We start from the raw sequence: 24,506 nt of genomic DNA, 5'->3' as shown, positions 1-24,506 counted from the left end.
GGAATTCTTAAAATTGCAATTGATGTTCTCTACCCTGAAGGGACCTTCACAATTACTAACAAAGAACTGGACTTTCTTCATTTCAGGTCAACATCAGTAAATGCCATTATTTAGTGGATTTGGACACCATGAGAGAAACACCCCGGGAACCCAACTATTCATCCAATAGAGAAGAATGGATCAGCTTGGCCATCAGGCCATTCCTCGATGCTTCTAGGTATGTAGCTTTAATCCTGTGAGATGTACTAGGACTAGGAAGGGTCAACATTTGATTCTTGGATTGAGTAACTTCTGGTCCTGGGCCAATGCTAGTAGCCATCATTTTTGTTTTATGTGAGTCCAACATAATCTGTTTTGTCCAGTTACCTAAGAAAATGAAAATATTTCTTTTTCACGTCTTCAGAATGCAGAGTGTATTCTCAAATCATCAAATGAAAGAATCTAAGTGAAACAGGTCTACTGAAGAAAAGTCAAATGAGTGGTTTACATTGATTGTTTGGCAGCCAACTTCAGCTATCTTAACCAAGAGTATTCTGACACTGTCAGGAAGATTGACTGTGCCTTTGAGGAGCTAGGAGTTCATGTACATTATTTTCAGGCTCAAGCCTAGGCCAGGGTTGGGACGGGAATTATTAGATCTGAAACAGGGAGACTGAATAGACCAGGGCTTGGCTGGCTCTTCATAAAGCTCTCATAATTAATGATAAGAAGAGACAAGTACTCCACGTCGTATATCAAATCATCACATAAATATATACAGTTATGATTTTAATTAAAAGTTAAATAAAAAGAAGTTATCAGGACATTCAAGTGATGGAGTAAAGGGGAGGATAAGTTGGAGAGGTCAACGGATATCGTGGGCACAGGTCCAGGTCAACAGACAATTGGCATTAAGGAAGTTTGGGGAGACCTGGTGGGCAGAGCCCAGGAGACAAGAAGTCTGAAAGAAAGCAAAATGTAGAGGACTAGGTCTTATGGGGCAGGTCTGAGGCTCAGAACCGGGGACTGGGCCTAGGACAGGGCTCTACAAAGACTAAATGAGCACAGGTGCTGGGTTTAAGTCTGAGGAACCAAAATATAGGTCAGGATACCAAGACAGGAAATAAAATACAGAGATAAAAGCAAGTGTCCCTACTTACTGGAACTGAAGCATAAGACTTGTTGTGAGTAGGAAAGAGTGTGCTTAGTCTAAGTTAGTTCAGTTAAAGCTGGACCAGCAAGAAGGCTGAGATGCAAATCTGGATACCAGGTCACTAGGTTGGTCTTGGAAGTAAAGCTGGAACTAAGTTTGGAGAGCTGTAGGAGCTCAGCAGGTGACTGTGCTTTCAGACTGTGAATCTCACTGAGTCTATAGCCAGTTACAATTGGGAAGGATGAGAGGGTGGTTGAGGAGAGGAAGTCAATCAGGAGGTATCTGAGTTCTCCAGCAATTCTCAAATACAGGAACTGGAACCACACTATCATCCTATAAATGTTTCTGTAGCCTGAAGCCATTCCCTCAAGTATCTGATACACATAATTTCTAGGTGTTCCATTTCCATATACTGGGAAATGGTGCTTCTTTTCAACAGACATTTTTTAAGAATTTGCAATGTCTAGGTGCTTTGGACATATTAGTGAATAAAATAAAGAGTCCATCTTCGGGAGCTCATTGTTTGGAGATGGGTAGGGGAGACATACAAAAAAACATAATAAATGAGGAAATAAGTTATATGGTAAATAGAGGTTATAAATTATATGGTATTCGAAGGTGATAAATGCTAAGTAAAAAAAAACCAAAAAAAAACCTAGCAGGTGAAGAGGATTGAGAGGTCCCCTAGAGTTGAGGGTTACACTTTTAGCTAGGCTGACAAGGAAAGGTGATAATTGAACAAAGACTTAAAAGAGGCAAGGGCATTAGAAGTCCAGGGGAACAAGTAGTGAAAAGGCTTCTTCTGGCTTTTCCAAGAAACAGGAGGCAAGTGAGGCTGGAGTGGGGAACAGCAGGCAGAGTGGTCAGAGTGTGGTGGGGGTGATGCACAATACGAAGGGCTTTATAGGCTGTTGAAAAGCTTTTACTCTCAATTACATGGGGAGCTACTGCAGGATTTTGATATAACTTCTGTTTTAAAAGAGTCATTTTCAGTTCTGTGCTAAGAATAAATGGTAATCGTAGTAAGGGAGTTTCTCTGTTTCCTAAGAATAGGAGCAGAGAAACCAGTTAGGTTACTATTGCAGGAGTCCAGGCAGGAGATGAGGGTTGTTCAGTGCAGGGAGAGGGCAGTTGTACCAGACCATATAGCTCATGGGAAGGAGAGCAAGAGTTAAGCTCAGAACACTCTGTAATTATAAGAAACACCTCTCAGTAATATAACACCTTGGTGATAAGGGCATGGGGAAGGATTCGGCTCTCCCAGAGACCTGGCCAGTCCTAGGCCCCAACAGGCAGGGGAAATAGAAGTTGTTAGATTCAGGATATATGGAAATGCACTGAATTCGAAGTGTGAGAGAAAGAAAAGAATTGAAAGTGATCCCAGGGAATATGTCTAATAAAGGACGTGAAGGGAACTATAAAGGGAATTATGAATTCCTGAGAAAAGAAGTAACAGAACACATTAATAAATGGAAGAACATACCATGCTCTTGGCTGGGAAGAATCAACATTGTTAAAATGTTAATACTACTCAAAAGATCTGCAGATTTAATGCAATTCCCATCACAGCACCAACGTCATACTTTGAAGAAATTGAAAAAATAGTACTTCTGGGCGGCGCCTGTGACTCAAAGGAGTGGGGCGCCAACCCCATATACCAAAGGTGGTGGGTTCAAACCCAGCCCCGGCCAAAAACTGCAAAAAAAAAAAGAAAAGAAAAAATAGTACTTCATTTTATATGGAACCAGGAAAAAACCCAAATAGCCAATACAATTTTAAGAAATAAAAACAAACCTAGAGGCATCAGGTTACCAGATTTCAGATTATACTACAAGTCTCTACAGTGATCAAAACATCATGGTACTGGCACAAAAACAGAGATATGGATCTATGGAACAGAAGAGAGAATCTCGACAAGAACCCAACCGTGTGTTGCCATCTGATCTTCACTAAACCAAAGTGTGCACTGGGGAAAAGAATCCCTGTTTAATAAATGGTGCTGGAGGAACTGGCCAGCCACATGTAGAAGACTGAAACTGGACTTGTGCCTCTTAACCACTGACAAAAATTGACTCTTGGTGGATAAAAGATTTAAATTTAAGGTGCAAAACAGTAAAAATTGTAGAAGTATGGGGGAAACTCTTGACAAAATCGTTCTGGGAAAAAGATTTTATGAAGAAGACTCCCTTGGCAATAGCACCAACATCAAAAATAAATAAATGGGACATGATCAAGCTAAAAAACTTCTGCACAGTTAAGGGTACCAACAACAAAAGCAAGCAGACAACCTTCAGAATAGGAGAAGATATTTGCATGCTATAAATTTGAGAAAGGGCTGATAACTAGAATCTACAAAGAACTCAAGTTAATCAACAAGAAAAGAGCAAACGACCCCATTTATAAGTAGGCAAGACTTACACAGAAACTTCTCTGAAAATGACAGACGATTGGCAAACAAACAAATGAAAAAATGCTCATTGTCCCTAATCATCAATGAAATGCAAATCAAAACCACTCTGAGATGTTGCCTAACCCCAGTGAAAATAACCCACCTCACAAAATCCTGAAATTGCTGGCATAGATGTGGAGAGAAGGGAACACTTCTACACTGCTGGTGGGATTGCAAACTAGTACAATCTCTATGGAAAGAAGTATGGAGAATTCTCAAAAAACTAAAAGTTGACCTCCCATTTGATCCCTCAATCCCAGAAGAACAAAAATCACTTTACCACTAGGACATTTGCACCAGAATGTTTATTGCAGCTCAGTTCACAATTGCCAAGATGTGGAAGCAGCTCAAGTGCTCATCAACCCATGAATGGATTAACAAAATTAACAAACTGTGGCATATGTATATTATACCACAGAGTATCCATGTACTCAATACTATATTTACTAATCAGTGCCATGAGTTCATGAGACCTCGGACTATGGACACTTGGCAAGTCAGGATGCAGGGAACACTGGGTTATATGTATGTGAATGAATGGATATGCCTGTTCAATGACCATCATTCTCAATCCTAATCTTTATATCTTTCAGAAGCAACATTAAAGAAAGAAATCATAGAACACATTTTGTCATAGTCCCTTATCCAGCCTCCCAAAAAAGAAATCTTCCCTGGAAAAAGTCAGGTTGCAAAGCAGTAAGCATTGTATAATCTCCTACCAATGTGTGCACACACATACACTTTGGTGAATAATTCAGGACTGCCACTAAAATGTAACTAATATCTTAAAAATTAGATTATAGGTTCTTTGTTTTATTGTATGAATGTTATGAATTTTCTACAATGAACATGTGCTGTTTTTGTATAAAGAAAAAACTAATAAATTTATAAGATAAATAAAAAAAATGAAATCAATATATAAACAACTACATGCCCACATGAAAGAAAAACACAAGTATATTCTAGTGAGGGGGAAGAGAGAGGAGGAGGGAGGATGATTGGCAGGTTCTCATGTAATGTGCACAATGTGAGGGTGTTTAGAACCCCCTGGGTGAAGGGCTCAATTATAACTTGAACTTTACCTTAGAAATGAAAACAGTGTTGGCTCAGCACTCGTAGGTCAATGAGTGGGGCACTGGCCACATGCACGGAAGCTGGCAGGTTTGAGCCCAGCCCAGGCCTGCTAAACAACAGTGACAGCTGCAACCAAAAAATAGCTGGGCATTGTGGCAGGCACCTGTATTCTCAGCTACTTGGGAGACTGAGGCAAGAGAATTGCTTAAGCCCAAGAGTTTGAGGTTGTGAGCTGTGACGTTACGGCACTCTACTGAGGGCGACATAGTGAGACTCTGTCTCAAAGGAAAAAAAAAAAAGAAATGAAAACAATGTAACCTAAACATGCGTACCCTCGTATTAATCTAAAAAAAAATGATCCTAGGGGATTTGATCTAAGCATCTAGGAAAATGAAAGTGCTGAGACGGGCAAGACTGCGTGTGGAGCAGGTTTTAGGGGGACACTGAGAGATCAGCTCTGATTAGATCAGACATGTGAGTTCCCAAGCAGACAGAATTATTGAGCAGCCAGCTGAATGTAAAGTCTAGAGGTCAGTGGGGAGATCTGAGCTAGAGTTAGAGATCGGCATTTAGAATTGTTGGCATTTAGACGACATTTAAAAACGTAATATGAAGTGAGATGAGCAGAGGAGTGAATGATATTAGGGGCAAGATGAGGTTAGGTGAAATTCAGTGTTAAGAGGTTAGGAAGAAGAGGAACCAGCAAAGGTGACTGAGAAGGAATGATCAGTAAGGCGGTAGGAGAGGGTAGTACCCTGAAAACTAAGGGAATAAAATGTTTTCAAAAGGAAGGCATGGTCGGCTGTGTTAGAAGCTGCTGGTAAATCAAGTAAGATGAAGATTAACAGCTGTCTGCTCTGGGTTTGGCAGCTGGGAGAAGCAGTTTGGGTGAAGTGGCAGGGCAGGGCATAGAGATGTGAGGGCCATGAAAGCAAGAATAGTAGAAGAATTGGGGTAGCAAATATAGATGAGTCTTTTGAAGAGTTTTTCCATGCAGGGAAGTAAATAGGGCTGTAGCTGGTGGTGGATGTTAAGGAAGTGATAGCTAGAGAAAGTTTTTAACCTTTCCAAAAAATTTTTTATTATAACATATTGTGTATATAATAGAATTTGCCATTTTCACCATTTTAAGTATATGATTCAGTTGCATTAATTGCATTTGCAGTGTTATACAACCATTACCACTATCTATTTTTTTTTTTTTTTTGAGACAGAGCCTTAAGCTGTCGTCCTGGGTAGAGTGCTGTGACATCACAGCTCACAGCAACCTCCAACTCCTGGGCTCAAGCGATTCTCTTGCCTCAGCCTCCCAAGTAGCTGGGACCACAGGCGCCCCCACAGTGCCCAGCTATTTTTTGGTTGCAGCCGTCGTTGTTTGGCGGGCCTCGGCTGGATTCGAACCCGCCAGCTTAGGTGTATGTGGCTGGTGCCTTAGCCGTTACTACTATCTATTTATAAAACCTAAAAAAAAAAATTTAAGTTTTTTCATTGACTTTATTTTCTAGAGTAGTTTTGGGTTCCCAGCAGAATTGAGCAGAAGGCACAGAGATTTCCATATACCACCTGCCCTGACATATGCTGCGCAGCCTTCTCCATTACCAGTGTCAGTTTGTTGCTGTTACAATTGATGAATCTACACTGGCAGGTGGTTATCACCGGAAGCCCAAGGTGATACATAACGTAATGTATCCATCATTACAGTATCACATACGATAGTTTCCCTCATCACAGCCCCTGACAGCCACTAATCTTTGCCTATCTCCATAGTTTTGCCTTGTCTAGAATGTCTATAGTTGTAATCATATAATACGTAGGCTTTTCAGATTGGCTTCTTTCACTTAGCAGTGTGCATTTACATTTCTTCCAATCCCACTAGTTCATTTCTTTTTAGCTCTTAATAATATTCCATTGTCTGGATGTACCACAGTTTATTTACCTACTGAAGGGCATCTTGGCTGCGTACAAGTCTTGACAGTTGTCTTAGTTTGGACTGCTATAACCGATGACTGCAGACTGGGTGGCTTAATTCTCACAGTTCTGGAGGCTTGAAGTTCAAGATTAAGGTTGGGCAGCATAGATAAGGCTGTGGTGAGGGCCTTCTTTCAGGTTGCAGACCACCAACGTCTTGTAGCCTCACCTGGTGGACAGAGGCTGAGCTAGCTGTCTGACTTCTTCTTAAGATACTAATCCCATCCTGGTGTGCTCCACCCTTGTGACCTAATTACTTCCCAAAGGCCCCCCTACGCACATCATCACATCAGGGATTAGATTTCAACATACGAATTTTTAGGGACACAGACATTTGGCCCATGGCAACAATTATGAATAAAGCTACTCTAAATATCTGTGTGCAGATTTTTACATGGACATAAATTTTCAGCTCCTTTGTGTAAATACCCAGGGCTGTGAGTGCTGGATTGTATGGTAGGAGTACTTGTAATTTTGCAAGAAGCTTCCAAATGATCTTCCAAAGTGGCTGCACCGTTTTGCATTCTCACCAGCATTGAATGAGCTCCTGTTGCTCCACGTCCCTAAGAGCATATGGGGTTGCCAGGGTTTGGATTTTGGCCATTCTTACACGTGTCTAGTGGTACTTCGTTGTTGTTTTAATTTCTGTTTCTCTAATACAGCGGTGCTCAACCTGTGGGTCATGACTAATGAAAATACATCCCGCATATCAGATATTTACATTACAATTCATAACAGTAGCAAAATTACAGTTATGAAGTAGCAATGAAAATAATTTTATGGTTGGGGATCACCACGACATGAGGACCTGTATTAAAGGGTCGCAGCATTAGGAAGGTTGAGAACCACTGCTCTAATAGGATGTGGAACATCTTTTCTTTTTTTTTTTAACTCCTTTTTTTTCTTTTTTTTTTTATTGTTAAATCATAGCCGTGTACATTAGTGCAATCGCCTGTACCCATTCTAAGAAGCACCATAGATGTGGCCCCACCCATTACCCTCCCTCCACGAAAACCTCCCCCCTCCCTTCCCCTTCCTTGGCCCTTTTCCCATAGTCTTCTTCTATAGTTGGGTTATAGCCTTCATGTGAAAGCTATAATTTACCTTCATAGTAGGGCTGAGTACATTGGATACTTTTTCTTCCATTCCTGAGATACTTTGCTAAGAAGAATATGTTCCAGCTCCATCCATGTAAACATGAAAGAGGTAAAGTCTCCATCTTTCTTTAAGCCTGCATAATATTCCATGGTATACATGTACCACAATTTGCTAGTCCATTCGTGGGTCGATGGGCACTTGGGCTTCTTCCATGACTTAGCAATTATGAATTGGGCTGCAATAAACATTCTGGTACAGATGTCTTTGTTATATTGTGACTTTTGGTCTTCTGGGTATAAACCTAGTAAAGGAATCATAGGATCGAATGGCAGGTCTATTTTTAGGTCTCTAAGTATTCTCCAAACATCCTTCCAGAAGGAATGTATTAGTGGGCATTCCCACCAGCAATGTAGAAGTGTGCCCTTTCCTCCACATCCACGCCAACATTTCTGGTTTTGGGATTTTGTTATGTGGGCTAATCTTACTGGGGTTAGGTGATATCTCAGAGTAGTTTTGATTTGCATTTCTCTGATGATTAAGGATGATGAGCTTTCTTTCATGTGTTTGTAGATCTTGCATCGGTCTTCTTTAGAGAAGTTTCTCTTCAAGTCCTTTGCCCATCCTGAGATGGCGTCACGTGTTCTTGTCTTGTTAATACGTTTGAGTTCTCTGTGGATTCTGGTTATTAGACCTTTATTGGAGGTATAACCTGCAAATACTTTCTCCCATTCTGAGGGCTGTCTGCTTGCTTTACTCACTATGTTCTTGGCTGTGCTGAAGCTTTTTAGTTTGATCAGTAGTGTATTTTTGATACTGCTTCAATTGCCTGGGGAGTCCTTCTCATAAAATATTCACCCAGGCTGATTCCTTCAAGAGTTTTCCCTGCACTTTCTTCAAGTATTTTTATAGTTTCATGTCTTAAGTTTAAATCTTTAATCCAGTGAGAGTCTATCTTAGTTAATGGTGAAAGGTGTGGGTCCAGTTTCGATCTTCCACAGGTTGCCAGCCAGTTTACCCAGCACCATTTGTTAAATAGGGAATCTTTTCCCCACTGAATGTTTTTAATTGGCTTGTCAAAGATCAAATAACGGTAAGTAGCTGGATCCATCCCTTGGTTCTCTATTCTGTTCCAGACATCTACTTCTCTGCTTTTGTGCCAGTACCATGCTGTTTTGATCACTATGGATTTATAGTACAGTCTCAGGTCTGGTAGCATGATTCCTCCTGCTTTGTTTTTATTGCTCAGTAATGTTTTGGCTATTCGAGTTTTTTCTGATTCCATATAAAACTAAGTATTGTTTTTTCAAGATCTTTAAAGTATGACAATGGAGCTTTAATAGGAATTGCATTAAAATTATATATTGCCTTGGGCAGTATGGACATTTTAACAGTGTTGATTCTTCCCAGCCATGAGTATTGTATGTTTTTCCATCTGTTAACATCTTCGGCTATTTCTTTTCTTAGAGTTTCATAGTTCTCTTTGTAAAGATCTTTCAGTCCTTTGTTAGGTATACTCCCAAATATTTCATCTTCTTTGGCACTACTGTGAAAGGAATAGAGTCTTTGACTGTTTGTTCGGCTTGGTTATGGTTGGTATATATAAAGGCTACAGATTTATGGGTGTTGATTTTGTAGCCTGAGACATTGCTGTATTCCTTGATCACTTCTAAAAGTTTTGTAGTAGAATCCCTAGTGTTTTCCAGATATATGATCATATCATCTGCGAAGAGTGAAAGTTTGATCTCTTTTGACCCTATGTGGATACCCTTGATCACCTTTTCTTCCCTAATTGCAATGGCTAATGAGAAGAATGTGTATTCAGTATTTTTTGGATGAAATGTTCTGTAGATGTCTGTTAAGTCCAGATGTTGAATGGTTGAGTTTAAATCTAAAATTTCTTTGCTTAGCTTCTTTTTGGAGGATCTATCCAGGCCTGCTAAAGGGGTGTTAAAATCTCCAACTACTATGGAAGTGGAGGAAATTGAGTTGCTCATGTCTGTTAGAGTTTCTCTTATAAATTGAGGTGCGTTGTGGTTGGGTGCATAAATATTAATAATTGAGATCTCATCATATTGAGTATTACCTTTAACAAATATGAAGTGTCCATCCTTATCCTTAATTATTTTAGTTGGTTTAAAGCCTATTGCATCTGCGAACAGGATTGCAACGCCTGCTTTTTTCTGCTTTCCATTTGCCTGGAATATAGATGACCATCCCTTCACCTTGAGTCTATATCTGTCTTTTAATGTAAGATGCGATTCTTGGATGCAGCAGATACCTGGCTTGAGTTTATGTATCCAGTCCGCCAACCTATGCCTCTTTAGAGGACAATTTAAACCATTCACATTAATTGAGAGTATTGATAAGCCTTTCGAGAGACCGGTGGACATTTTTAATCCTTTTGCGACTGTGGAAGTTGGAATTGGATCAAAAATTTTTTGGGTGGGTTTACTTTTGTGGTGGAGAATTACGTTGGTCTTTATGGGATAGGTCTAAGAATGTCCTGGAGAGCTGGTTTAGTTGTGGCAAATTTCTTCAACATGTGAATGTCGTTGAAGTATTTAATTTCTCCGTCATAAATGAAGCTCAGTTTAGCTGGGTACAGGATCCTGGGTTGAAAGTTATTTTGTTTTAGGAGATTAAAAGTCGATGACCATCCTCTTCTAGCTTGAAAGGTTTCAGCAGAGAGATCTGCAGTTATTCTGATATTCTTCCCCTTGTAGGTAATGGTTTTCTTTCGTCTGGCAGCTTTCAGAATTTTCTCCTTCATATTAACTTTAGTGAAATTGATTATGATGTGTCTGGGGGATGTCTTATTTGGCTTGAGTCATGCTGAAGTTCTGAAACTGTCTGCTATCTGAATTTTGGAATCTCTTGGCATGTCTGGAAAGTTCTCCTTCATAATCTCATGGAGAAGAGACTGTGTGCCTTGTGAAGCCACTTTGTCGCTTTCGGGGATCCCTATAAGATGAATATTGGTTTTCTTCAAATTATCCAAGAGCTCTCTGAGAGAGTGGTCTGTTTTTGCTCTCCATTTCTGTTCTTCTTTGAGGGTTTGGGAGCGTTTGAAAGCTTTGTCTTCAATGTCAGAAATCCTTTCTTCTGCTTGCTCCATTCTGTTACTGAGGGATTCTACTGTGTTTCTCAGATCTTTGAGGGATGCAACTTCTTGTCTCAATGTGTTGAAATCTTTGGTCATTTGGTCTTTGAATCCGTTGAATTCTTGAGATAACTTTTGGAATTCTAATTCGATTTTATTTGCTATCAGATCCTGAATTCAATTTCTGACATCTCAGCTATTTGTTTGTGCGTGGGGTCTTGTGCTGTTTCTGCCCCATTGATCCTTGGGGGAGTTGATCTACTCTGATTATTCATATTGCCAGAGTTTTTTTGTTGATTTCGCCTCATGATTGTTTTTCACCGTTGCTTCTGGCTCTGGAACATCTTTTCAAATGCTTTTTTGCCATTGTGTATCTTCTTTGGTAATGCATTTTTGTTAAGGTGTTTGACCTATTTTTAAATTGGGTTGTTTATATTCTTATTGTTGAGTTTTAAGAGTTCTTGGTATATTTCAGGTAATGTTCCTTTGTTAAATCTGTTTTGCGAGTATTTCCTGCCAGTCTGTGCCTTGTCTTTTCACTCTCTTGACAGTGTCTTTTGTAGAACAGAAATTTTTAATTTAATTTTCTTTTTTTTTGAGACACAGTCTCAAGCTGTCGCCCTGGGTAGAGTGCTGTGGTGTCACAGCTCCCAGCAACCTCAAACTCTTGGGCTTAAGCAGTTCTCTTACCTCAGCCTCCCAAGTAGCTGGGACTACAGGCACCTGCCGCAATGCCCGCCTATTTTTTTTTTTTTTGTAGTTGTCATTGTTGTCTTTTAGCAGGCTCGAGATGGGTTCAAACTGCCAGCTTCCGTGTATGTGGTTGGTAACCTAACCTCTGAGCTATGAGTGCCGAGCCTAGCGTATTTTTTTTAAGATGAGGGAAGTAACAGGCATGTCTGTATACTGATGACAGTGATCTTTTATGAGCTAAAAACTGATGGTTTAGGAGAAAGGAAAGAACCACTGGAGCAATGGCCTTGAGTTAGGTAAGAGAAGATGTGCAAATAAGTAAAGGATTTAAAAAAAATAAATAAGTAAAGGATTTAGATGGACATATGATCATCACTGTACAGCCCTGTCCAGTGGACCTTTCTGCAGTGGTGGAAATGTTTTATTCTGCACTGTCTAGGATAATAGCCACAGGCCACATGCCGCTATTAAGCATTCACAATGTAGTTAGTATGAGTGAGGAATTGGATTTTTAATTTTATTTAATCTTAGTTTAAATTTAAATAGCCATGCATAGCTGGTGGCACAGAATAGTACCAGGCAAGTACAATTTACGTACAATTCAGTTCATCCACTTTATGTGTATAATTAAATGATTATTAGAAAATTTGCCAAGTTGTACACCCATTACCACAAATCGATTTTAGAATGTTTCTTTCACCCCATTCAGACCCCTCATTCCCACCCCCAACTTCAGGGACCTAGTAATCTGTTCCCTGTTTCTGTACATTCCTTTTCTAGACTTTTCTTTTTTTTTTTTTGTGGATTTTGGCCGGGGCTAAGTTTGAACCCGCCACCTCTGGCATATGGGACCGGCGCCCTACTCCTTGAGCCACAGGCGCCACCCTTTTCTAGACTTTTCTTTCTTTCTTTTTTTTTTTAACAGAGTCTCAAGCTGTTGCCCTGGGTAGAGTGCTGTGGCATCACAGCTCACAGCAACCTCAAACTCCTGGGCTCAAGCGATTCTCTTGTCTCAGCCTCCCAAGTAGCTGGGACTACAGGCACCCACCACAAGGCCTGGCTATTTTTTGGTTGTAGCTGTCATTTTTTGGTTGTAGCTGTCAAATCCAGCCCACGCTGGATTTGAACCTGCCAGCTCTGGTGCCTTAGCCGCTTGAGCTACAGGTGCCAAGCCTGGATATTTCATTGAAATAGAGTCATGTAATAAGTGGAGTTTTGTCTCTGATTTCTTGACTTAACCGTGTTTTTAAGGTTCATTCATGCTGTAGAATGTATCAGTTGTATCCCTTTTTATTGCTGAATATTATCTCATTGTTTATTCCTTTACTAATTGATGGACCTTTTGGTAGTTTCCACTTTTTGACTGTTATGAATAATCTACTATGAACGTTCATTTGCATATCTTTGTGTGTGAGGTTGGGTTGTAGTTAAGATAGTTCAACAAAGCATGAGTGGGGCAAAGGAGTTGAAGGTTTATGCAGGGAAGTGATGTAATGAGTGACCATGACCTTAAGTTTGTAAGGAGGAAATAGGGGCAGGGCATTGAGGCAGGAGAGGCAATGAAAGGTGTTAGGATCGTGGATGAATTTTCAGATAGTGTCAGAATTGGGGCAGTAATAGGAACGAGCTGGGAAGATAGAAGCAGCAGTAATGGCATGAAGTTCACATCACATGTGTTCTTTGGTGCCTGTCTTGTTATTTGGTCTATTGTACTTCCAGTTTTGAATTGAAAAAACTGTGATAACATGAGACTTTGGCCTGGAAAAATCCCCAGTTCTGCAGGCACAGCAGGTCCCAACCATCCTTCTAGTTAACTGGGTGATACTGTTAGTGGGTTATAATTTCCCCTAAGTCATGCTCAGGGCATTATTTTCATGACCATATGCTGACAATGAAAGAGATCAGTGGGTTAAGAACTGAAGAGTTATGGTTCACATTAAGGTGTGCAAAGTACATTGAAGAGAGAGTGGAGTTTGAAGATCTGCGCACAGGAATCCTGGCTGCTTGCTGGGAGTATTCTTCTGATTCCCAGACTACCACATCAGTAAAACAGAGATAACAACTTCCTGGGCATGTATGTAAAAGTACTTTTAAATTCCAAAGCATCATGGAAATGTCAGGCCTTTCAGTGAATTCGCAGGTAGCCCAGGTTTCCAAAATCATTCTGATTATGCTCCTCAGCATCTTCTAGTATATGTGAACTAACTGCAAAAACAGCAGGATTCTTCCAGCCCACTTTGCCACAGAAATTTGTATCTGTCAGCACTTTGACATCTGATATTGCTGACTTTGGGCCAACTAAGTTAGACAGAGCCTGTGTGCTCAGAGCTGTCGCTCTGGCGGGATACACGAGACGCTTTCATGAGTGTGACCCTGAAATGCCATCAAGCCTGTTTATTGGGGTTGTCAAATTTCCTGTCATCTTGAAACAATGGTTTTTGTGCTTTAGCAATTTGTAAACAAGGAGAAATAATGGTACCATTTGGATGGACTGGTCTCAACCACTTGTGTCTTAGACCCAAGGTCAGATGGGACTGCTGGTCTAACTATTTTTCAGGTCTTTCTGAGGAAAGGAGGTTTCAGTAAACTTGTGACTCATAGCTACCTGATCTGCTTAGAGATGTGAGCAGGTTCATTTCTCAAATCCGAACCTGCTTTCTTCACAGTTCATTTCTTTGAAATCATTTCTTCTTTCTTCCATTGTCTATTTGTCCATCTGCCAACTGCGCAGTCAGCAAATATTTATTGAGCACTGCCAGGCACTGTGGTTGATTTTAGGTCAATAGTGATGAACAATAGTAACGCCAGATCCCTGTCCTCTTGGACCTTACAGTGTAATGAGAAGGCTGGTACTAAACAGCCACACAAATCAGTGTGTAATTATAAATGTGTTAAGTGCTTTAGAAGAAAAGTACAGGGAGCTGCCAGAGGAGAGGTGCCTGGGCCTTATTAGGTCCTTAAGCAGCTGCTTAAACAAGTTTGGAAGTCAGAAAATCTTTACTGAATACCTTGTCACATACAAGTGTAAAAGAATAATTAGGCATGGGCTTTGCTACAAAACTTACAACTTTTGTAGGAAGACCAAACATGTGAAAACAAGTTGAAAACAGTGTAAAGACCATTTAGGTACCAAATTGTGTGCTAGAACCTTAAAGAAAGGAGAGAACCATGGAGTTTAAAGCATACTTAACCAGAGAAGGCTTCCTGCAGGAGTGGTGCTTAAGCTGAGGCTTAAAGGAAAAGCAAGATTCAATAAGTGCTGGCGATAAAGAGTGAGGAATCACTTACTTAATTCAAGAAGCAATTGTGAGCACAAGTGGAAAGCTAAGAAGCAGTCTATTGGATGAGCAGCCCAAGAGTCAGTAGCGAAAATTTAATTTACCTCTTTGGTTGGTTTGAATTTGCATTTGCATTTATTATGTAAGGTAACCTATAATATTCATCTACCTCAAAGCTCTTATGAAAGTAAAAAGGGACCTGTCCTGGGCACATTGAGATTTATGGGGTCATCCTGCTTTAAGGTGACCAGAATAAAGAGACTTGTCCCAAAAAGCGGGCTGGGGGTGCAGCGTGTAGATGTAGCTCCTTACCCCATTGTCCATGTTTACTGTGTGGATTTGCCCATAGTTTTCTTATTTAATTTGCTGACATCAAATTTTAGTCTACATTTTATTGTGGCCTACATTGGGCCGCAGGGGGAAGGGAAGCAAGGAGAGTTTGAATATAGTACTAGGACATTAAAAAAAGGCATACTCTTGAGTTATGTGACACTGGAGAGTCCACTCCAGGGAGAAGCAGCCTAAAGATTATTAGGACAGTTTTGTGATTGGGGAAAATTTAGGAATTCTGAACACCTGTGAATATGTGAAGGCTGTTTTCTGTTGCAATAGTTACAAGATAAGCAAGGCCTTTACTGTTGGACTACCAGAGAAGTACTTATGCAATAGGGATAAATGGTGTTAGCCTATTTGGTAGAATAGTAGCCCAGGTGTTCTTTCCCTTCCCTTCCTAATTCACTTCTTCTCTGCTTTATCAGAGGCCTAGAGACCCCAGTCCCATTTGTTTGAGAGAAGATCCAGGCATAAGATCTTAATAAGCATTTTCTAGTTTCTCCTCACACAAAGCTTGCACCAGAGCTGCAGCACCGTCCTCTCTCTGAGTTTGCTGGTTTTTTTTTTTTCTTTAGACAGTCTCACTATGTCACCCTTAGTAGAGTGCTGTGGTGTCACAGCTCATAGCAACCTCCAACTCTTGGGCTCACGCGATTCTTTTGCCTCAGCCTCCCAGGTAGCTGGGACTATAGGTGCCCACCACAATGCCCAGCTTTACTGGGTAATTTTATAAAGACTTACCAGACTCCCAGGATATGGGGGTCTAAGCTATTTGACAGTATCACTTTTTAGACCAGACACATTTGTTACTCTATGGCCATCTCCTATTACACACTTCCTAAAATGAGAGAGGATTTTTTTTTTATTTCTTTGAAGCATGATATAATTGTTACTTGAATAAAATAGCTCAACAAGTGGGCGGATGTAATGCCTACTCTGAGAGTCCTCAGAGAGGAGGAAGGGAGTTGCAGTAAATTACTGGTGGGTTCCTTTCTAAGTGTGGCGAGAACACTTGGTGGTGGGAGTCTGGTGGGAATGCCTCTCCAGGACGTTGGAGTTGGCGTCCCGAGCACCAGGGCCTGTTTGTAGCTTGGAGACCAGCCGGGCGGCCCTGCCACTGCTTTGCCGCACTCCTCCCACGGCTTCCTCCTGCTTCGTGGGTCCCTTTTGTCTCGCTTGCTTTGCTTTATCCGTTCATTTGGGGATTGTGAGATTTTCTTCTTCCTTGTTTTGGAGTCTACTAGCCTCATCTAACAGGATTTTAGGCTTACCTAATTAGGGGCTCAAGATATTTGGGGGTGTGCTTAGACAGGGCAGGATTTCATAGCCCTGCAATTTATAATTGTAAACAAAGAGTAGATGCAAGTTAGTTAGAAGTTAAAACGTTTGGCTGGTGTGGTAGGAGAGGGGCCTTTTCTAGTCCCAGGACCTCTGCAGCAGGAAGGTGGGGATGTTCTGGTAACAGGGGTTGCTGTGTGTGTCCTTTCAGCGCCTTGCATAGGAGTCTCGGTGGCCACTGAACTTTAGTTTCTCTGGAGAGTTTCAGCTAAGGCCCTTGCTTTCCCTTTAGCCTCCTAGCATCTGTGAGGCTCAAAGAGCCCATAGAAGCTGTATTCGTTTTTGCCCTATGGAACAGAGTAGTTGGTTGGTGGGGTCAGTGTCTCGTCTGCCCTCTAGCTCCAGCATAAGCGAACTGTTTATTTCTGGAAGACCATTGGAGTTATCACCGTAAAGGGCAAGTTAGGTGGAAGCTTTGTTCCCAGTTATTGCTGTGTAAAATGACAGCAGTTTATTGTTGCTTTCTCTCGTGGTTCTGGGGGTTGTCTAGGCTCAACTAGCCAGTTCTTGCTCAGAGGAGATACCTCCAAGCCTTTCTCATTCATATGTCTGGCAGTTGATGCTGGCTGTGGGCTAGACGTCAGCTGGGGCTACTAGCCAGAACACCTTCCTGTGGCTTCTCCGCGTGGCCTGGGCTTCCTTATAGTACGGTGGCTGACTCTGAGGGTAAGCATCTCAATAGCTGTGTAGCTTTTCATTATCTAGCCTTGGAAGTCCTGCAGTAGCACTTTACCTCATTCTATTGGCTGGAAGCAAAACACTTGAATAGTTCATGTTCACAGGAAGAAGAATTAGACTTCCCTTGTTGATGGGAAGAGTGTCAAAGAATTTACGGACATGTTTTAAAACCACCACAGCTCTTTTAATGTCATTCTCTATCTAAATTGGATAATTTTTGTAATTTTTCTCTTTAAAGGAGATTTGTTACGGAAGAGACATGGTGTATACAGCAGTCCGACAGGCTGTTCGGTCTGCAGCTTCTTATTACCCAGGTGGAAAGGGACACTCTGCCCTATGGTAGGGTTTGGTTGCAGGCCAGCAGTTTGACATGTTGCAGATGGTGCTCTAATCCTTTGGGTAGAGTTAGTTCTCCCTCCTAAGCAGTCACTGAAATGCTTTCGTCGTCTTCTACCTGACAGTCATGGTGGTGCCCTTAGCTCCCTTAATGATGCCGAGAAGTCTACGGAACAGTAGGAAGAAGAGATCAGAGTTTCTGTTCTTTTGTATTTCTTTGTCACCTTATTTCTCTCTTATATTTTTGTTTCGTTCTTCATCATTTTTTCTACTTTTCTTCTCCCCAGGGGGCTTTTTCTACTTTTCTTCTCCCCCAGATACTTTTCTAAGATCCTTCATTTGTCAGAGCTGCATCAGGCCAGATTTGAGTTCAGAAACCATTGGTGTTTTGCTCATTGTATTATCCAGCTGCTTGATTATTCAGATCTACTGACATTTTAACAAGAATAAATCTTTTGTTTGTCTGTTTCTCTGAAGCTCAGAAAGTCTCCTTTCTATTGTGGTGAAATTAGTTCTTGAAAGGGACTACTTACAAACAATCTGTGCTCTGAGTCCATGCTGGAGAGACCCTCAGGTCTGGAGAGTGTACACGTGTTTGGCACCATCACTCCTTTCAGCCAGCAGCTGGCGTCATCAGAGGCCTTTGTTCTAAGTTCCCTGAGAGTTAGAAACACATTACATGTTGATTTTCTACAACTCCTAGCACGTTATAGAGTCTTAGAAAATATTTATTGATTATTTGATGTATTTCACATTTTTAAAACTGGATTATGCTTGAGTAAAAAGAAAAATATGATCTGATTTCTTCAGAAGCTTCTGAAGGCCTTTTTTTGTAAAATAAAGATAATGTGATTATTTTATAGCATATTCATTGTTTATTTTATCTCTGTAAAGCCAGCCAAAATCAGCTACCTTATACCCCTGTTTGTCACACAGAAGTGGCCAGAATGAGGGTCCAACAAGCAGGGACAAAAACCAGCTTGAACACCATTCAGCCTCTTCTCCATAGGAATGGGGAATGGAACGTTCAGGATTCAGATATATAACAGCTATCAGATGGGAAAGAGACTAGTAAAGAGCATTTTGCCAGCAACCTTGACAGGACCGAGGCCAGAAAATGGCCAGTTGCCTAATAGCAGTTCTTTGTCAGTTTCCTCATTCTGAATATTGGCTAAAGGTGACTGGTCAAGAGGTTACGATGTTGTGCCAGATGAGCACCAGGCCCCGGCTGGGCAGAATGATTTGTTCTGTCCTCTGCCTCACAGTGCTGTGATCCCGGCCTGTGCCTCAGCACACTTCATAGTCATTACAGTGTGGATTTTTGGAGGCTGCTCCAAATAGTCAAAACCATGAATACAAGACCCTGTCTCTAAAATAATGGAAAAAATTAGCTGGCTATGGCGTCACACACCTGTAGCCCCAGCTACTTGAGAGGCTGTGGCAGGAGGATCACTTGAGCCTAGAAGTTGGAGGCTACAGTGAGTTATGATTATGCTGCTGCCCTCCAGCCTGGGCAGCAGAGTGAGAGCTGTTTTTTAAAAGAAGAAGGAAGAGGAAGAAGAGGGGGGAGGAGGAGAAGACATAATCATTGAATGTTGCATGTCAAGGGTCTATTATATCAATATTCTACATGCCTGCTGAAAATGAAGTATCATACTGGACACGTGGGTAATGCTGATCCAGCACGTTCTGTGTCTGACACCTGGAGAGACTCTGTATCCTTTTGCAGTATAATTTTCTTTGCTAATATGGGTGCCCTCTGAGTCTCACTTGCATGCTGTCATCCTGTGGGCCTCTGCAGCTCCCCCTCTTCACCCACCACCCCAGGTAGGCTCCTACTTTCTCTGCCCCACCTAATGGCGTTAGGACTAGATTGCTTGGTGAAAGGACATTTCCTTTTCCTCATGGAAGGTGAATATTGCAAGAAGAGACGTAAACTAGATGCCCTGATGTAAGAGTCAGGGAATAGTCATTCAGTTCACTCACAGGTTATTTATTGAGCACTTTCTATGGCACTGTCCTACAGTCCGGAGATAATGCAGTAAGATATTTTATATATATCTGTATTATAATTCTGTCCTCAAGAAACTGACATTCTAGTGGAGTGTGGCATACAGCTTGGGACTCCTGTGTGCGTTCTCTGTGTGTAAAAGGGTTGTAAGTCCCCTCTGCCTTAGTTACTGATCAGCAATGTCCCTTACCCCATTTCCTCTTAAAAGACTGTTAAAAAAACTGTTGTATTTTTTGTTCCTTACTTGCTTTCATTGAGTATGACTGTCTGAGATTTTTTTCAGAATTGAAGATAGCTGCGAAAGGCCAGTTCTGCACTGAGGGTTATAGAAAGTCTGTCACTGAAATGTGAACTACGTGCAAAAGAAAAGGGAGTAGAGAGGAGTGAGCTTTAAAAAGTCCCAGGGGAAGGGGAGAAGGGAATGGACGAAAACCTACCTACCTGACGGGTATAATGAACTCCAACTGGCTGACTGGCACACTTACAACCACAACTCTAGCGTTACTAAAGCTATCTATGTAACCACAAATATTTGTATGCCTGTTATACTTTGAAATTTTTAAAACCCTGAGATTAAAAGATGTTTAAAACCTAAATAAAATAAGAAAAAAAAAAGAAAAAAAGCCTCCATGGAAAGACAACTGGTAGTGGGTTCGGATTACAGGTTTATAGGGGAAGTTCGTGTTTGGGTGGATGATAGGACGCATGGGTGAAAGGATGGATGGGTAGATAGATAAATAGATAAAAATAAAAGAGAAAACCTGAATATAAGAATATTTTTCTTTTTAAACGAAAAATTGGCCAGCATTTCCCTTCGTGCTTACTGAACTAGTGACATCAGGAACTGGCAGCCAGTCCTCCATTGACCTCGGCAGGAGCAGACTGATCTCCACAGCAGAATGCTCCCCAGCCCTGATAAATGGGGCTGATAACTGAATTAGAAAGCATTCTGAGCCATCAGCTAATTATGCTGTTCAGGCAGTTGCTTTGTCCAGATCTGTTTCATCCTTGAACCACTTGAATGACTTTCCCACTGGGAGGGCCTGTATTTCAGTCTTCATGGTGGGGTGTAGGTTTTATGTCTCCCTAAATTTTGCTGTCTGTGCTGTTCTAGTGTTGCAAACTGGGGGCAGGGGGTCCCTGTCCAGCTCTGAGCGGGGGAACTCTGTTACACTAGAGCAATGCTTGGGCATTTCACTCTATTACAGACACCGTATGAGTTTTGATAGGCATCAGTTTTGTTCTGTGATTCAGTCTGATCTTTGTTTCCATGCATGTAAATGTGTACACACACATTGCTCCAATGCTCAACTGCTCTTTCTTCAGCAATAATATAAAAAACAAATTCAAAGTGCCCAGTCATGCTTAACATATTGAAGCTATTGATGGCAGAGAAATTAATCTAGAACACCCAACTATAGTTAGAAATGAAGAATTCAAGCCAACTTTTTTTTTTATTAAAAAAAAAAATCACAAAATCTTCCTGTCCCAGCTCAGAGGTTAAGAATGGGCCTAGGAATATATTAGTGGTTTTGGATGATATCTCTGAGTGCAGCTGACTACTCACTAGCTATCATGTATGAGTCTGGAATAAATCCCTCTTGAGAATACCTGATTCCCGGTTTCAGAAAGGTCTCTAAGAGATTCCAGCTTGTCATTACTTGTGGCTCTTCTTGAACCTGCATCATTAAAATGTAATTCTTGAGTAATTTTTTGAAACCTTTGATGATTCATAGTTTTGCGAAAGTGAGGACCGCTATCTTCCTTTGCTATGTAATTCAACTATTCCCATTTTTAAATTTCTAGATACAATTAGAATGATCATCCAATGAAGTTATTTTATTTCTTTATGGTCTATATTCTTCAAATCACTTCTGTATACTTGCCTTCAGCAATGTCAACTTATGAACTGTATCAAATACAGTTTGACATATAAATACCATAAAAGATGGAAGAGCATGGTCCCATGTCTTTTTAGCATAACAGAACAATTCTTATTGCAAAATATTGTGTGGTGAAGTCTTTCCTCGTGAATGACTAACTGGACAAGAATACTTTATTTCCTTTTTGTTCTTAAAAATGTATCATTCCCTTATCAATTCTTGAGGTTGAGGCTCGGCGCCTGTGGCTCAAGCGGCTAAGCTGGCAGGTTACACCTGAGCTGGCGGGTTCGAATCCAGCCCGGGTCCGAATCCAGCCCGGGTCCGCCAAACAACAATGACAGCTGCAACCAAAAAAAAAAAAAAAAAAAATAGCCAGGCGTTGTGGCGGGTGCTAGTGGTCCCAGCTACTTGGGCGGAGACAGGAGACTCACTTGAGCCCAGGAGTTGGAGGTTGCTGTGAGCTGTGATGCTATGGCTCTCTACCCAGGGCGACAGCTTGAGGCTCTTTCTCAAAAAAAAAAAAATCCTTGAGGTTGAGAAAACATATCACCATCTGAAGATTAATAGTCTGGAATTTTGGTTGTGCAATCAGTGTCCCCATTATCATTAGAATCTAGAATGCTGCTGTTGCTCTCTGCACTGATCTGATTTGTCTAAGAATTATAAAATGTCTTCCTCTGTTAATTTTCTTTTCATTGTTAATATGGAGGGGAAATTTAAAATTTTTGGATTCTCAGCTGTATTCAATGAAAGCTAAAGCAGACTACAAATATAATGTCTCCAGTCATTTATACCTTATTGAAAAATAATGCAATATTTTGGGCAATGCAGTAAGAAAATTGAAGGGTAATGCAAAAGTGATGATTCGTTTTAATATTGCATTATCCTTTTCAGTGATTTCATCTTTTTTTTATTATTATTTTAGAGTTTTTTTAAAGCTTAGTTGTAAGTAATTAAAGATACAGGAAAAAAGAAGACTGCCAAAGATTATAAATGTAATGTACCTTGCTTATATTTATAAAAAGGTACTATGGACCCATATGGTAATTACAAGATAGAATGAGTTTTATTCTTTTTTTTTAAAATAAGTATTATTTATCTTTGTTCTCTGGAAGACTCTAAAAAGAATCATTTGAACTAGCAGTCTTCCCAAATAAGTAAGGAATTGTTTCAAAAAGAAAATCATAAACTAAAATTGGGTCCAATGGACCTTTCTGTTGCACCAAGGGCTGAGTTGACAAGAAATATATAATAACTAGATTAATGACTGAAGCTTTTATTGTGAGTCAAGAAAATGACAATTAGTTTTAGCTTTTCTTTACTGAACTTAAGCTTGCAGAAGTTTGCTCCAGCTTGTGTCTTTCTGCTCCAACCTTCACTTTATCTGTGTGAACAAATACACAGGTGTTCATTTTGTTTGCAGGAGCTCTGCTTTGTCTCATAAGTCTCTCCTCTGAGCCTCTTTTCTGTCAAAGCCCTTGAGCTGTTAGCTGTTGAAGTGGAGGGCATCTCTGTTAAGCACAGGGTCCTGGTTGGGGAGACTCTATAAGGGGTGTAGATGCCAAACACAGTACCATTGTGCACAGGCATTGCAGGAGTTTGCCAAACCCAGGGGTAGGTTGCCAGTACAAATGCCACGTTGACATGACATTTACAAGTTTAGAATTTGGAAAAGGCCTGGCAGGGGAACACCCCTCAGCTACCTCATCTAGGGTGGCAGTAACTAGGCCAACCTCTGATTTCAGACTCAGAAATTGCAGGAAGTAATACTTCATATAGAATTTAAAACTATCATAGCAACTTTTTCTAGGAAATGATAAATCCTATTAGCCTGTTCCTGGAATGCAGGGTAAACATAATGGCTGAGCGTGTGACTCTGGAATGAACCTGGATTTACATGAAGGCTCTGCCACTGACTGTGTGAGCCCATGCAAGTTAAGACTCAGCTTTCCATCTATAAAATTGGGACAGTCGTGTCGCCTACCTCCTTCGATTATCACATGTATTAAATAATATATTCAAAAGTGTAAGCACTTTTCAATTTCTTTAGGAACTTGTAAAAAATTCAGGTTTTCCATTCTCAAATTTCAGCACTACGTAGATATACTTTGCCAGGGACGTTTTGTCACAGCATGAACTTGCGTGTGGACCCTTTGCTTGACTTTATTATTAAAACATAGTGCTTCCATGCACAGGGCACAGTTTTCTTCCCCTCTCTAGGAAAATTCAGAGCTGGAGTCAGGACCATTTGAGTATTTGGCATCTCTAAGTTTCTTGGCTGTAGAAACCATTTGGATGTTAAGAATTCATTTCAGTAATAGCAGTCCCTTGATTGACTTGGAACTTTTTTATGGCAAGTTCTGATGCAGAGTGGAGACCCAGAGTTGTTCTAAAAGATAGACTGTGTCTTATTTGGGTTGGTAATAAACTTTGCCACAAGTAACAAAATACTTGGTCTTGATTAAGTCTTTTGTCATGATGTAATTCCTAAGTAACAAGCTTTTCTGTGCTACTTATCTAAAATACAGGGTGGCTATAAGTCCTGTGCAATTTAAAATAGTTTGCTACTTTCAATTGCATGTGAACTTTATGGACACCCTATATAATCCTTACTATGGCACTTTGTTTATTTCCTTTAATCACTTTTACTACCATTTGTAAATTCTTCCGAATAATAAAATTCTTCTTTTCTCCCCCCCCCCCCATGTTTTATAGGTCTTCAAAGCTGCTACGGGCGTTCTATGTCCCCTTCTTGTCAGATCAATATACAGTATATGCAAACTACACTATCCTCAAGCCCCGGAAAGCAAAGCAAATCAGGAAGAAAAGTGGAGGTTAGCAACACACCTCTGGCCCCAAAGGACAACTGCCTGGTTAACTAGTGATTCGGCTGACCTGACTTCCTCCAAGTCATTGCCTCTATGGTTTATAATAAAGGTCTTCTGACACGAATACTGGAATTTGGGTGCTTTGGGCTAGTCAGAGGCTATTGCAAAGTCTGGCAAAAGTCACATTTCACCTCTTGTCTGTGTCTCTGTTCTGCATGTACAGGGTTTGCTGCTAGGGAAACAAAGGCCCCTAACACACAGGTAGATATATTGCTTCACATCTCATTCTTTTTCTTCTGTTCAATTA

General features: G+C 40.7%; 1 protein-coding gene across 3 annotated transcripts in view; it reads left to right on the top strand.

The window, feature by feature from the left end:
- Positions 1-24,506, top strand: part of ALG9 (ALG9 alpha-1,2-mannosyltransferase) — a 113,519-nt gene that overhangs the window by 84,333 nt on the left and 4,680 nt on the right. For all 3 annotated transcript variants that reach the window (XR_008380603.1, XM_053593680.1, XM_053593681.1), the window contains exons 14-15: positions 87-217; positions 24,087-24,205. Coding sequence is in view for 2 of the 3 variants with exons in the window: in XM_053593680.1 (XP_053449655.1) it covers positions 87-217; positions 24,087-24,205 (250 nt within the window). In the remaining variant the exon portion in view is untranslated. The remainder of the gene's footprint in view (positions 1-86; positions 218-24,086; positions 24,206-24,506) is intronic.

This window comes from Nycticebus coucang, chromosome 6 (genome assembly GCF_027406575.1).
Source record: "Nycticebus coucang isolate mNycCou1 chromosome 6, mNycCou1.pri, whole genome shotgun sequence".
NCBI classification, from domain to species: domain Eukaryota; kingdom Metazoa; phylum Chordata; class Mammalia; order Primates; family Lorisidae; genus Nycticebus; species Nycticebus coucang.
Note: the sequence above shows the minus strand (reverse complement) of the source record. Positions and strands in the feature narration are given on the sequence as shown.